General features: G+C 52.4%; 2 protein-coding genes across 18 annotated transcripts in view; one reads left to right on the forward strand and one right to left on the reverse strand.

Annotated features, from left to right (window-relative positions):
- CACNA1A (calcium voltage-gated channel subunit alpha1 A) overlaps window positions 1-9995 on the forward strand; it is a 187571-nt gene extending 177576 nt beyond the window's left edge. For 9 of the 12 annotated variants that reach the window (XM_029052646.2, XM_029052655.2, XM_039910446.1 and 6 more), the window contains 4 exons: window positions 311-346; window positions 2497-2692; window positions 5162-5409; window positions 9185-9995. In XM_029052646.2, coding sequence (XP_028908479.2) covers window positions 311-346; window positions 2497-2692; window positions 5162-5409; window positions 9185-9877 — 1173 coding nt within the window. In that variant the 3' untranslated portion in view covers window positions 9878-9995. The remainder of the gene's footprint in view (window positions 1-310; window positions 347-2496; window positions 2693-5161; window positions 5410-9184) is intronic. The other 3 variants (XM_029052659.2, XM_029052656.2, XM_039910448.1) reach the window with 3 other exon arrangements.
- Window positions 1-14578, reverse strand: part of IER2 (immediate early response 2) — a 70144-nt gene that overhangs the window by 2477 nt on the left and 53089 nt on the right. The gene's annotated exons all lie outside the window — the stretch shown is intronic.

Genomic DNA, 14578 nt, shown 5'->3' on the forward strand with positions numbered 1-14578 from the left:
AATGAATTCTGTGCCTTTTTTTGAACTGCTGCTCACTGATAAAATTAATATTTTTTTCTGTTTTTCCCCCCTCTGTCACTTCCCCCCCTCCTCTTATGTTTCTGTCCCTTGCCTCTTAATTACCCTGCTCTCATTCCTTTCTTCTTCCTCCCATCCCTCACATTTTTGGATTTTTTTTTTCCATCTTCCTTTTCCATCACCTCTCCTTCCCCAACTTCCTGTTATTCCTCCTGAGTTTCCTTCTCTGCTTTTATATTTATTTCCTTCTTTCTGTTCTTTTTGTGTGCACCGTCTTGTACGGCTGTGACAGCGGAGGAAGGCACGGCCTCGAGGAAATAACCTCAGTGTATGTACCTCATCTTAGTCTTGTCACTCCTCTCACTCTTCTTCCCTTCTCTCTCTCTCTCTCTCTCTCACACACCCTTCTTCTCTGTTTTTCTTTCCTCTTCTTTTCCTCCTCCTCCCACTTCTCTACCTTCTTTTCCCTTTTCTCTCTCTTGTTCTTCTCCCTTTGCACTGTTTTTTTATTCCCTTCCCATTTCTTCTCTCCCTGTCCTACTCTCCTTTGTCACGCTCCTTCCTCTCTCCAATTTCATCCTTTCTCACCACTCTCCCCCTGCCCCCAGATAGCTGTTGACTCCTGTCACGTTGGTTCCATTGTACACCACATAATGCCGTGCCCCCTTCCCTCAACCTCCCTGTTCTCTTTCTTCAGAGCCAGAGACGCTCTTCCAGTCGGCTGAGGAGGTGTGTCGCTCCTGGGGTTCTGTAGCCGCAGGAAGGGGCCAGTTCTTTGGAAACGGGTCCATTTCTGGGTTTCCTCTGACTTGTTCTGGGCCTTCCCCGGGTGGGATTTGCTTTGATCGGTCGCCTTCCACCTTTCTTCCCCCATGGGAGCAGTCTCTCCCACTGTGGTCTTGAACGCACCTCCAGAATCAAGCTGCCAGGTTGGCATTTGTCGGCCTGCCCGCCACTTTCTCTTAGCCACGTTAACTCGCTAAACCTGGAACCGCCCCGTCAACGGCCAGGTTCTCCTCCCTCCTGCACCCCTCTCCTGGACTCCATCCCTGTCCTGGGCCCAGTCCCCGGGCTCTTCTCTAAGTCCCACCCGAGATAGCTTCCTTCTGAGATTTGTCATCTCTGGTAGAAGTGCCCGACCTGCTGGTTAGATGTCCCTGGCATCCTTTCACGAGGGGTGGGATGGCTCTGAGTGAGGGAGCCTGGGGAAGGGCAAGAGGGAAGCAGAGCTTCCCAGATTCGGTTCCCGGTTTGCTTGTGGGCCTTGGAGGGGGTAGGGAGTCATGGGAGGTGGGGTCTCAGCCCCTTGGTCCAAGGCAGTGGGAAGACTTGGTGTGTGTGTGTGGCGGAGCTCTTTTGGGTCTTAGGGTAGCATTTCTGGAATCAGGTGCGCGGGGTAGCATGCCAATCTGGATTTGGGGTGATGCCCATGGAGCTGTTGAAGGGCGCTCTTTAAGAAACGGAAACTGGAAGGAGACAGCCGAGGAAAATGGAGGTCTGCTGTACCTATCACACTCTCTTTCTTTCTTCTTTCTCCCTCCCACCGGCTCCTCCCTGGCCAGCTCTTCCTGGCCCTTTGCCTGTCCCTTTCCTGCACCACGGTTGAAACCAAATGCAAAGGGGTTTGAGTCCGCAAACCCTGGAGGCACCTCTCAGCTTGAGACCTTGTTTTCTGAGCCACAGAGTGAGGAACGTGAAGTCTGACGCCTGACCACTCTGTAATGACCCGGCCCTGTCCCCGGCTTCTCGGGCAAAGATAATCGTGCGGTAGCAGAAGCCACCACCCCAGATTAATCTGGCCCCCTTCCCTTCCTTGCCCCCGGGAATCGGAGCCAACCGTCCGGGATGGAATCAACCCTGCCTGGAGACGGGGGGCTAGACAAGCTGGCTTCTGAAAGCCCCTTCCCGCCCGAGGATTTCCCAATTCAAGCTGGTCAGCCAGAAGGTCCAACCCAGTCTCAGCATTTCAGCTGGGGTTCAGGGACTGAGAGCAGAGCGTCGAGGGCCGACGGAGTTCTCGAGCTTGAGGCCCGAGAACTCTAATTGGCAGCTCTCTCCTTGTCCCTCCACGCCAAAATCTCTGAGGTGGCCTCCGGTTCAAGGGTGGGGAGGAGGAGGATGTTTGTTGAAATTCAGGGAGGAGCGTGCGTGCTCTTCACGGGCTGGGGAAAGCCAGTTAGAGGCGTTAGCTGGCGGTCTATCCCTCAACATTAGCAGTGCGATGCCCAGGCTCACCGTGGAGAAGAGAGTGGTGTGGACGACCTGAGGCACCAAAGCCTGAAACGCAGGTTCAGCCCGGAGAGGGAAATCAAGCGCGAGGACTGGGAGGAGCCTGGGCTAGGGAAGCGGCGGGTAGAGGTGCAACACGTGGTTCTAACCTCACCCCCCACCCCTCCGACGCCCCCTCGAAATGACCCTTCCCCCAGCTCCCCTCCCGCCCATGAACATTTTGGTATGGGCTTGTCTTTCTGTTTGCAGACCATCTCAGATGCCAGCCCCATGAAGCGCTCTGCCTCCATGCTGGGCCACTCCCGCTCCAAGGGCATCCGTCTGGACGACTACTCCCTGGAGCGGGTCATCCCGGAGGAGAACCAGCGGCACCACCAGCGGCGCAGGGAGCGCAGCCACCGGACCTCGGAGCGCTCACTCAGCCGATACACAGATGTCGACACAGGTCAGGCCGGCCTCGGCTAGGCCCCCCCCCCCCCCCCCCCCCCCCGCCTCAGACCACCTCGGTCATGCCGGGCTGCCCGTTGCCCGCCGGCGACCCGTTTGTGCTGTGTTGAAACGGAGCAGGCCTTCGACCAAATGGCCACGCTCCCTCCGGCCCTAGCCCCTAGTACGCTGCATGCGGTCACACTAGACCGGTGTGTGCGTTAGAGAAATACTCCCACAAGGCAAACAGACCCAGGAGAGAAAGGGAAGCTACTTGGAGGCAGGGAGCATGAGGAGAAATGTATTTATTTATTTATGGCATATGTTAAGCGCTTAATTAGGTGCCAGGCACTGTACTAAGCGCTGGGGTAGATACAAGGTAATCAGGTGGGACACAGTCTAAGTCCCACATGGGGCTCACGGTCTTAATCCCCATTTTACGGATGAGGGAACTGAGGCATAGAGAATAATAATGATGGTATTTGTTAAGCGCTTACTATGTGCAAAGCACTGTTCTAAGAGCTGGGGGGGATACAAGGCGATCAGGTTGTCCCACCAGGGACTCACAGTCTTAATCCCCATTTTCCAGATGAGGGAACTGAGGTGCAGAGAAGTTAAGTGACTTGCCCAAAGTCACACAGCTGACAAGCGGCTGAGCTGGGCTTAGAACCCATGACCTCTGACTCCCAAGCCGGGCTCTTTCCACTGAGCCCCGCTGCCCCATTTTATGGATGAGGTAACTGAGGCAGAGAGAAGTGAAATGACTTGCCCAAGGTCACACAGCAGATGAGTGGCAGAGCTGGGATTATTATTAGCATCTGACCCTTCAAGAGCCTCTGCTGGGCTAGGACAGAGAGATCCCAGGTTATCACTGTTGTCATCGTCCAGCATTTACTGAGAACCTACGGGGTACGGAGCACAGTACCAGCCACTTGGGGGTCGACACCAGGGCCGGTTGCCTACAGTACCCTCTCAAACTGAAGGGGCTTCCTGCACAGCTCAGTAATTCTTCCTTTGTCCTTGTCTGACTTTTTTTTAAATGGTATTTGTTAAGCACTTACTATGTGTCAAGCACTGTTCTAAGTGCTGGGGGTTTATATAAATTTATCAGGTTAGACCCGATCCCTGTCCCACACGAGGCTCACAATATAAATTGGAGGGAGGAGGATTTAATCCTCATTTTCCCGATGAGGGAACTGAGGGATAGAGAAGTTAAGTATCTTGCCCAGGGTCACACTGCAGACAAGTGGCAGAGCTGGGATTAGAACCCAGGCATCTGAATCCCAGGCCTGTGCTCTTTCCACTAAGCCAACCTGCCTTTCTGAGGTTTGACGTCAGAAACACGCAGTCCCTGTCCCATCTGCTTGTTTTCAAATTCCCTTTCATCTTCTGGGCGCCGGGAACCGAAGCCAGGCTTCAACCACCGATTGGAGTGTCAGAAAGAAGACTTAGACAAAGCAAGATATGGGCCACAGCTCTCCCCGGGCCCCAGTGGTTTACACTGAACTATTCCTGGTTTGGATGGCAACGGTGTTGGCAGAGGGAGCTCGCCCACTGGGTTAGAGGGTCGTATTACTTCATACTTATCGAGGGCCCATCCCCTGTGTGAGCAAATTAAACCCAGAAGCCCTGCCTTCTCAGAGCTTCAAGTCTAAAATGGGAGCTGGGGTTCCCCACCCCTATTCCCTGGAAAAAAAAAAAAAAGGTTGTTCGAGCCTGTTCCAGTTCCCCAAATGGTTTTTTCAAACACAAGGGTTTTCAGATGGACTTGGGGGATTCCTATGCTGGGCTGGGGCAAGGACACCATGGCCAACACTCTTTCCCTTTCCTGAACTCATCCCAGGGTTGAAATGCCCCTTTGGGACAATGGAAGAAGGTTGGCTCCTGGGCTACTGCCCCCAAAGACTGACTCTGCAACTTCCCTCCTCCCCCCTGCCCGTTTCCCCACCCAGGCGCAAACACCGGGAAGGCTGTCCCTTCCCTCCGAAGGTTTGCGGTGCTCAGTGACTGGAGGGTGCTCGGTGAGGTTCAGGGTTTGGCAAGAGAAGCACAAAATAGCCCTGACTTTCTCTGTGACCTCTCTGGGGTCCTGCTGGACACTTAGACCTCACCGTAGTTCAAGGCCTTCTCGATATCTCCCCAGGCGTTTCAGCCGACGTCCACCCGGGAGAGCACTACGAGCTTCCCCAATCCCTCCGACGCGCGCCATCGTTGGCCTACCGGGACTTTTGCCTTCTGTCCCAAGTTTCAAAAGAAAGACGGGGCTGCGGGGGGCGATACCTGGGGTCCATAAAGGCTCCACACCCGAGCAGCCCAATCCTAAACTGGAAAAGCGTTTTAGGGTCTCTCAGCCTCCAGCTCCCAACATCCCCACTGCTCTCCCACGACTCTGCTTTGAACTCAAGAGCCGGGTGAGGGGTGTGAGGGAGAAGTCTCCCCTCATTTTCTCCTTCCTTCAAGAGGTTTCATCCTTTCGTCTCTGCCACAGGCTTGGGAACGGACCTCAGCGTGACCACCCAGTCGGGAGACTTGCCTTCTAAAGAACGAGACCAAGAGCGGGGGAGGCCTAAAGACCGAAAGCATCATCACCACCACCACCACCACCACCACCACCACACCTCCTCTGACAAAGAGCGCTACTCCCAGGAGAGACATGAATACAGTCGGCCACGGTCCAGGGACCAGCGCTGGTCCCGATCACCCAGTGAGGGCCGAGAGCACATGTCTCACAGGCAGGTGGGTCTTGCATTCCCTTGCCCATCTTGGCCTGCGGAGCCAGGCCTCGGCTGTTGGGGAAGGTGGTGGGACTGGGAGTGAGCAGAGCAGAAATGGGGTGGGAGGAGAAGATTTGGCTCTGGGAACTTCCAGCTCGGTTAAAGCCGGGTACTCGCTGGAGTCCAAATCTCCGTTTCCATTCCACGGTTCCCTGCCTGCTTTGGTGACCCCTGCAGGTCTGCATGAGGCCCGGTCCCGGGAGGGCACCTGCTAGAGGAGTGAAGCTGCCCCACTTTCCTGGGCAGCGCAACCAGAGAGCAGGCTCAGGCCCCCGTTTCCAGAGCAATGGCCCCGTCAGCCATTTGGCGGCAAAGCGGGGAATCTTGGGGTGAGGGAGAAGGATCAGGGCCGGGCGCGGTCTCGGCCCCGTCTTGACGCTCAGCCGAGTATCGCCTCTCGCCCTGCTGCTCGCCGGGATCCCTCCCCGGAGAAAAGCCTCTCTCTCTCTCAAGGCCCCGGGACAATGCGGCAGGGCCGGGGATTGTGCAGCTTTTTGGCACCGGGGACCCGAGGGACCGGTCTGTTATTTATCTGTCTATTTCTATATTCACTGTGCTTGGCTCTGCTGTCTGTGAGAAGGGGCTATGGCAAGGTAAGGTGGTCGGCGAACAGAAACTCCCCTTCTCTCCCCCAGCCAGATCTGCCGGGGGTGTTCGCTGACGGATCCAGTGTATGTAGTGTGAGCCCTTAGTCGTTGACCCTGTCGGCCCTGAGGTGGCTGGGTTTGCCAATCTGGAAAGTTTGGAATTTAGCTGCTCGAGGGGAGGAATGTGCACAGAGGGGATACGGGAGGGGTTCCGAGGGCGAGCCCAAGCCCCCTGCATGCTCAACACCCACCCTGCCCCCGGGTATGTGGTGTTCCCACGTCGCGTGGGCACACCTACAGTGACATCTTGCTCATGCTTTCTGTTTTCCTCCCTGGCCCCGTCTCAGCCTCCCCGGCCTTCCTCCTCAAATATCTTGGTCTTTTACCTGCCTGGAGGCAGAGGACGGGCGGGGGGTGCCGCAAGGTGCCTCGGGGATGGGCCAGAAACCCTTCTACACTGGAATCACTCCCCAGTAGTAGGCCCAAATTCCCAGCCACGCGGAGGAGTGCAGGTTCTCGGAGCCAAAAGCACAGTGAGGGCACGTGCCCGCACATACGCAAAGCAGCTGTGCAGTGGCCCTCACCTATTGTTAGGAAAAAGAACCAGCTCCCTAGAATTTAGCAAGCCTCTGCGCTTGAAGCCCTGAGAGTTGCATTCGGGCCAGGAAGAGGGCAGCAGGAAGAAGCTTACACTTGGCTCCAGGTAATGAACTGGTCAAGTGCTGTATTCTCAGTCTTCTGTCCTTATTTCCATCCGAATGAATTCTGAATTCTCCTTGTTAAGATTCCCTCTTTCCCTTCTCAGAGGTGTGTGTCCATGTCTTCAGTTACTGTCTTGTGCAGTTTTCCTCCTCCTCCTCTTCCTCCTATTACTCCTCCTCCCTCCTCCTAACTGGCGGCTACACTGCGGGGGGAGGGGGTTTAACCCCAACTGCCGGTGTCCAGTACCTGGGGTTGAGGCTGCCCCTGAGTCTCCGCCTCCCAAATCTTGACAGCGGGGCAGGCAGCGTCCTTCTGCTTCCGCCTGTGAGCTCATATTTTGAGGACTGGATCCCAGAATGCACGGTGAAATCTCCCCAGAGCTTTTGCCCCATTCCCGACCTGGCCAGACCACCTCTCCCTCAACTCCACACTGAACTGAGGACTAGGAGAGGTAAAAGTGTTAATGTGGCCCAACCGACCACGAAACGGGGGCTGGGAAGCGGGGGGAAGTTGTCCACAGCCACCATGCTCACAGGGCAGCTGCCGGCAGCCACGTAAACTGGGTCGGCAAAAGCTCTTCAATTTGAGCTATCCGGCCTTTAGTTTGCTTTCCCTGTGCTAATTCAACTTCTCTCCGGCCTTGCAGAGGATACTAGCTGGCCCTCTCCCCTCGTGTGCTTTCCTTTCTCTTTCTCCCCGTCTCCCTGTGTTCCTCTCCTCTTCTCCTTCCTCAGCCACCAGGAGATGGGTTTCAGGACTTCTCGATTGGGTGGTAGAAATGAAATCCAAAGGAAAGAGTCCTTATAGGAGGTGAACTGATGAGGCTTTGGAGTCTTTCTCCGAACTGAGGCGGGTCAGGTCGAGGGTCGCCCCAGGAGCCAGGCCAATCTCCAAAGGAGAGAAATTCACAGGATTTTCAGCCTCAACCATTATCTACCCTGCTCTTCAAGCAGCCTTGTCCCAGCCAGCTGCTGAATGCATTTTTGCTATCATCCTTCAAAGTCCGGCCCACTACGGTGGTAGCTATACTTCCCTATTGGGAAGAGCTTTCTTCCTCTTCTTCCTCCTCTTCTTCTTCTTCTCGGTACCCCCTCCAGGCAAGTGAGGCAGAGAGCTTAAAGATGGCCCTACCCGCTCTGGCTCCTCCTCTTCAGAAGCCCAACACACTTGGAGCCCCAAGGAGGGAGGGGGTGCTCAAGAGGACCTGGAGGCATCCACTCCTCTGAGAATGGGTCTGGGATTCTCCCTACACGTTTTTTTCCCCAAAGATATGCACCTCTCCTGGAGGAGGCAGTTCTAACTGTCTGTAAGGCCACTCCATTCGTCAGTGAGAACGCTCTGTACGAGGGAGTGATCCCCGAGACGCCGGTCCAGAAAGCCAGGTAGCCCCAAGAAGAGATGATGCCCATCTTCAGGTCTACCGCACCTTTGGCCTTCCGCGTGCTGTGCCTCTCCCTGCAAACCGCCGGCAGGGGGCTGGCCCAAAGTCACGCTGTCTTGCTGCTGATGAGAAGCTGGCAGGGACCAGCTAAGGTTGGAGTGGAGTGGAAGCGGGTATTCACGGGGGCCCTCACTAAGAACACCAGCAGAGCTAGACCCGTGGTTCCATTTCGCTGTGGCCCTCTAGGCTCGGGCTAGGGCCAGGCCTGAGGGTCAGAGCTTAGCACAGAGGAGTGCTCAGGCATGCTCTGGTTGAACAAACTCGCTTCCCGTGGAGTTAGGAGTGGGGTGTGGGGGAGGGTGGGAGGGTGTGGGGGGGGGGGGGGGGGTAACCAGGAAGGATGGGCCTAAGGTTCAGAAGGGAATTAGAAGGGTCTTTGGGCTGTTTCTCCACCACCCCCCACCCCGGGCAGCTCTGTTCCAAACGAACCACAAATCCAGTGCGCTCTCCTCCTCTTCCCTTTGCTGGCCACCCCTTTTTCTACTGCAGCTACTTTTCTTTTGAGTTGTTTTGAATCACGTTTTGGTTTTTTGGACAGTAACAGTTATGATTCATGCCCCTCACAGCCCTGCTGGTTTTTTCCTTTAACTCTTGGTTTGCCCTTTTTGTTTTAATTATCATTTATGTCCTCTGGACACGTGTGAGTAATTTTTGGAATTTTTGCTATTTTAAACCCCGAAACTTACAAAACTCCATTTCTCATTTCTCTTCTCACTTTTTTGTGTTTGGTTGTTTTTGTTTTTTTAATTTTTTCTTCTTTGTTGTCTTTTTTTTATTTTTTCCCTTCCTTCTTGTGGCTGTTGCTTTTCTCCTTTTTTCCATTAAAACTTTGGTTTCCCCTTTTTCCTCTCCGTTTTCCGTTGATTTCCCCCCCGCCCCCCCGATCTGTTTTTGTTTCCTTTGCTTCCTTCTCTCCGTCTCGTTCTCTGTGTCTCTCCCCCGTCTCTTCTTGGTTGATTTTGTTGTATATTTTTTTTTTGATTTCCTTTGTTTCAATTTTCGTGTAGGGCAGTAGTTCCGTAAGTGGGAGCCCAGTCCCCTCAACATCTGGTACCAGCACACCAAGGCGCGGACGCCGTCAGCTCCCCCAGACCCCTTCCACACCCCGGCCACACGTGTCCTATTCCCCTGTGATCCGTAAGGCCACGGACACAGGTCCCCAGCCGCAGCAGCAGCCAGTGCACCCCTGCAGAGCACCCCCCCCCGGGCCACGAAGATACCCAACCCTCCCTTCTGAGCACCAGGGGGGAGAGCGACCAGCCGGCAGCAGCCACGGCAGCAGCCGGTCACCCGGGATGGAGCGGCACGCCATGGCACCGCCACGGAACGACTCACCATGGGCGTACCGCCACGCCGGCGGCCGATGGGCCACCGCCGGCTCCCACCCCTCCGAGGCGCACCCAGGACCCCGGCACCACAGCGGCTACTACCGGAGCTCAGACTACGACGCCGAGGGCCCGGGGAGCGAAGAAGCCGCCTTCGCCTACGAGCCGCCACCACCGCCCGCCTCCTCCGGTTCGGGGAGGTCACCCAGGACTTCCCGGGCAGGGGGCCCAGCCTCGGTCTCGCCCTCCCGGCATGGACGGCGCTTACCAAACGGCTACTATCACAGCCACGGACTGACCAAGCCTCGAGGGACAGGCTCGCGGAAAGGACTGCACGAACCCTGTAGCGAAACTGACGACGATGACTGGTGCTAAGTCTGGAAGTTTGTTTTACACACAGACACACACGCACGCACTCACACATGCAGACAGACACACAGACAGGGGACAAAACGAGAACCCATCATCATCCAAAAAGGAAAGAAAAACAAAAGCGATCCGATTTCAAGCTCTTCTTGAAATTTGCCAACCAGAAACGAGCAAGAGATGGAGGGAGAAGAGGGAAGAGGTGGGGGAGGGGGGAGGGGACAGGGGACGGGGTGGGGGGGTGGGCTGGGGAATGGGGGGTGGGGAAAAAGAAAAAGAAACTAACAAAAAACAGATTTTCAAAAGAGGATTAAGAAACTCTCTCGGGCGGGGTGGGCGGGGTGGGGAGAGGGAAGGGGAATGGGGTTCAGAGTATGTTTAATCTTCATAGGAGAACAAGTTGGGGAGTGTTGCTTGGGGGAAAAAATGAAACCATTCAGGGGCGAGCTCCCCTACCCCCCAACAACACGCAATTTCCAGCTTAACGCCTCCAAGAACAAAAGCCAGATCCACTACGAGTGGGCAAAAAGATACACAACCAAACATGGTGTGAATTAGTCCAGCAACTTTGAAGAACTTGCGGAAACATGTTAGAAAAAAAGTTTAGCAAATAAAAAAAAATGAGAAGGAAAAAAATTTTAAAATGTGTCTATTGATGAGTTTTATCATCTCAATTTAAACTTTTCCTATCCCTGGTTAATAACAACGAAGTTAATGGCCTGCCATCTCCGTGGTGAAGAGGGACCTGATGCAATAGAAACATACAACATTTCCATGCAGACACAGTCTCTCTCACTTTCTCTTGTGCTCTCTCTCTCTCGCTCTCTCTCTCTCTCTCTCTCTCTCTCACACACACACACACACACACACATACACACACACACACGAGTGCTTGCTGGTTATACCAAACCCTACTATTACTGCCTGCAGAAATAATTTAAAAAAAAAAACCTAAATGGGGAAAAAAAGGACAAAAAAATTGAGAAAAGAAGCATTTTTTTCTGATATTTGGTCCTGCTTGAAACAACAAAACAAACAATTCCTTTGCTTCTTTTTTCCTTTTTCCTACTTTGTTTGAAAACTGTGGGCTTGGGACTGTGAATTATTGCATGAAAATTAAAAACAAAAAAAAATAAAATAAAAAAAAATTGAACAAAATGAAATTGATTGACATGTTCTTAGTCCTATTGGTAAATGCTCAGAAGCTCTCTTTCTCCAGAAAGATCAGGGAAATGGATTTTTTTGGCAGGGGACCGGTGAGGGAGAACTTTAAAGAAAAAACAATAAAAAAAGTTTTTTCATCGAAAATCCCAAGGCAACCGTGAGTGCTGTGTACATCTGGCCGAGAGATGGAAACAGCTCACTGATTTCTTGAAAGAAAGACGATGAAACTCGTCACTGAAGCTTGGCTAATTCTGTTATACTGAACTCTCCCAAGCGCTTAGTACCGTGCTCTGCATGTAGTAAGCGCTCAGTAAATTCCATCTATTGATTGATTGGCCAGCCCTGTTGCCATCTCCCTCCCTAGGTTCCGTAGCTGCTGCATCCAGCTAGTTCTCCCCCTGCGACTCTGGGCTGGCTGCACCACAAGTTAGGTAAAGAAACCGACTGGAAATGGCCAGACGGGGCTCCCTACGTTGGAGCTCAAGATTCGGCGCTAGCCTCCTCTCCCCAAGCTGGCAGCTGCCAGGCCTCCTCGCCTTTCCAGGCCAACAAATTTGGGTTTTTGGAAAGGATTCCCAGCACCTTCTGTCCATCCTGCCTTGCCCCTTCTTAGCTCCCAGGCATGTGGAACACCAGCACGTCCCGGTGAATTCTCTCCGATCCCCTTTTTCAGGGAAATAGTGGCCTTTTCCTGTGCAAGATGAGGAGAGCTTGACAGCCTGCCCATCCCTAGTGTTTCACCCCTTTTGACTGGCGCAAGAGAACTTCGCACTTGGTTGTTAACGGAAACTCTGTAGATATGGTCTGTTGGAGGAATCCACTCTGCAAAGTTTAAATTCAAAAGTTTGTTTGCTATGTCATCTCAAAGAATTGTCTGTGTCCTTCCCCAAGACTTTCTCTCCCAATTGATTTGACAGATTCTCTTGTTGCACTGTGCCGCAGAGCCTGGTATTAGTTGGTCTGATCTGTCTCTGTCTTGTCAGTCTCTCTCTCTCTCTCTCTCTACAGAGCTGCATGGAGCATTGGATTGTGGGGATGGCAGGTTCAGCTCTTCTAGGTGATCAGAGGTAATAGGGAAGCCAGAGATTCAGCCCTTGCTTTGGCCCAGGACACCTCCCTTTTTTTTTTAAATGCCAAGATGCAACTCCCCAGAGACCACAGGAGAAAAAAAGCATAGGTCAAACGGTGTGTTTTCTACTGGTCCCAGAACCTCGGAGAAGAGACAGCTGCTGCAGCTGATGTCCCTCCGGTGTGACTCAAATCTGTTCTCCTTCGACTCTGCCCAATGACCCGAGAGATGGCTTGCTCCAGCCCTCGGTGGCCTTTCTCCCCCTGAGAGAAAGAATTGCCGTCAAGTTTAGACAGACCGGCTGGGTTGTAGTCAACCAGCAGAGGAAACAAAAACACCTCATGGCCCGATGGTTGGTCCCACATCTATTTCCTGCTCCGAGATGCCTTCCTCCCCATCCTCTTGGGTTTGTCCAATACCAATGGTCTCACCTGAAGCCAAGATGCCAGCATGACTTTTCCAGATGGGAAGCTAACCTCCCCCCGGGGACAAACCTTTTCTGGCTAATCCTTACCTGAAATGGCCATCTCCCATGGGCCGACCCAGTCCATCGCACATTCCCAGCCCTGCCCTCTGGGGCACATTCTCAGGGAGGCCACCGGAAACCAATGAGCCAGGGAACCGAGCTCTAGAAGGAGCTGGGTTCTAGTCTGTCTGTCCCTGAAGGGAATTGTAATAGAAAACCCATCCCTTCCAAACATCACATTGCCTAATATTGGAAGGGGGGCGCAGCCCCTGACTTGCCCATGGGGGTCATGGGTGGACTGAGGTGGGCCGTGGCGGCAAAGGGTCCTGAACCTATCGGAAGAAAGGACCAGTTAGGAACAAGATCTCTTTGAGGTGGGAGCTGAGAGCATTAGGACAGGCGATTGGCTAACAAAGAATTAAATGTGCCGCTAATCAAATTTAGGAGCTGTTCCTGAAGCCATTGCCCTTTCACCTGTGTCTGTCCCTAAATAGGAAAAAAAAAATGCAAGCATTACCAAATAACTAATGCAAGCCAGGTGATACTACTAGTTGATCAACCCCCAACACAACCAAGTGATCAGATGTGGAATGGAAACTATTTTCTTGGCTGTCAAATGGAAAGATCCCACAATGCTTTGTTCGTAATGAGCATCCTTGATTCATAAACTTTGCAGCGCTTCTCTCTCTTCCTCTCTCTTATTTTTAACTGTCTGTAAAACTTCCTCCACAATCCTGCACTGTGAAACTCTGTGAGTATCTGATGCACGTGTCAGCTGGATGTTACCAAAAAAAAAAAAAGAAAAAAAGAAAAAAAAATACTTTAGATGCTTATCTGTTTATTTGTTTGGAAAAGATGTGCAGAGTTTGGCTTTCACAACCATGCAGGCCGCCCAAACAGCTCTTCAAAAGGAAAGGGTGGTTTCCCTGTCTCTAACCCACCCACCCCCACCACCATCATCATCATCATCATAATCCACTACCTTCCCCGAGCCCAGAGGCGTGGAAGATTCTTTATCGGGAACAAGAAATCTGTGGCCTAGGGAAATCTAACCCTCCTGGATCAGCAGAAATGGGGCAGAAAAGTCAAGGTTACTAGGGGCAAAGAAAAAGGCCGCGGGGAAAAAAAGATTTTTAGAGTTAAAACAGAATACAGTACAACATCTTTAGGGAAAAGAGCAACTGGAATGAGAATTACCTTGTTCCTGTGACACTCCTGTAGTCCCCGTCCTATGCATCTAGAGTTCTCGGCAGTTAAGGCTTGTACCACTCCCTGGGGCAGGCACAGGATTGAACCTTGCATTCTAGAGCTAACTCTGCTCCCCGGTAATATTGAGGGTATTTATTTAGTGTTGACTATGCCAAGCACTCTGCTGAACTCTAGGGTAGATAACAATCACCAGATTGGGCACACTCCCTGTCCTGCCTGGGCCCCATGTGACCTTGCTCTCTGCCTCAATTTCCCCATCTGGGAAGTAGCGATGATGTACCCGGGAGGATTAATTAGAGAAACAGGACGGCTCTGCAAAAGTCGTGACCACTCTGCCTCATCTTTCGCTTTCTGCTGCCACTGTCCGATGGGAAAGTTGTCAATATCGAAAAGAAGAAAGTATCAGGGGAAGGAAGGGTGGAGGGGAGAGATGCTCCAATTTTTCTTGCTGCTTTGTTCTCATTTTTTTTAAGCGAAGGCAGCGAGTAACTCTGAAGCAGCCAGGTACTGTCCTGGAGTCACTCTGCCAGAGACACTCCCATTAACAGTAGAAGCCTTGCATGGTTTTGAAAGCCATTATCTAGAATCCGATGGCCTCTTTTTACAACTGACGCTTTTATGGACCAGCTAGCCAAAAAATAGACTATATATATATATATAAAAAATATGTACAGTATATTATATGTGTACCTGCTACATATATGTACTGTATGTCTGAACACATTTATACACACACCCACATATATATCTATAGAGCTATATCATGTAAAGTGTGAAGGTAGTAGAATTAGACATTTTTTAA

The sequence above is a fragment of the Ornithorhynchus anatinus genome, chromosome X2 (assembly GCF_004115215.2).
Source record: "Ornithorhynchus anatinus isolate Pmale09 chromosome X2, mOrnAna1.pri.v4, whole genome shotgun sequence".
In the NCBI taxonomy this organism is placed as follows: Eukaryota; Metazoa; Chordata; class Mammalia; order Monotremata; family Ornithorhynchidae; genus Ornithorhynchus; species Ornithorhynchus anatinus.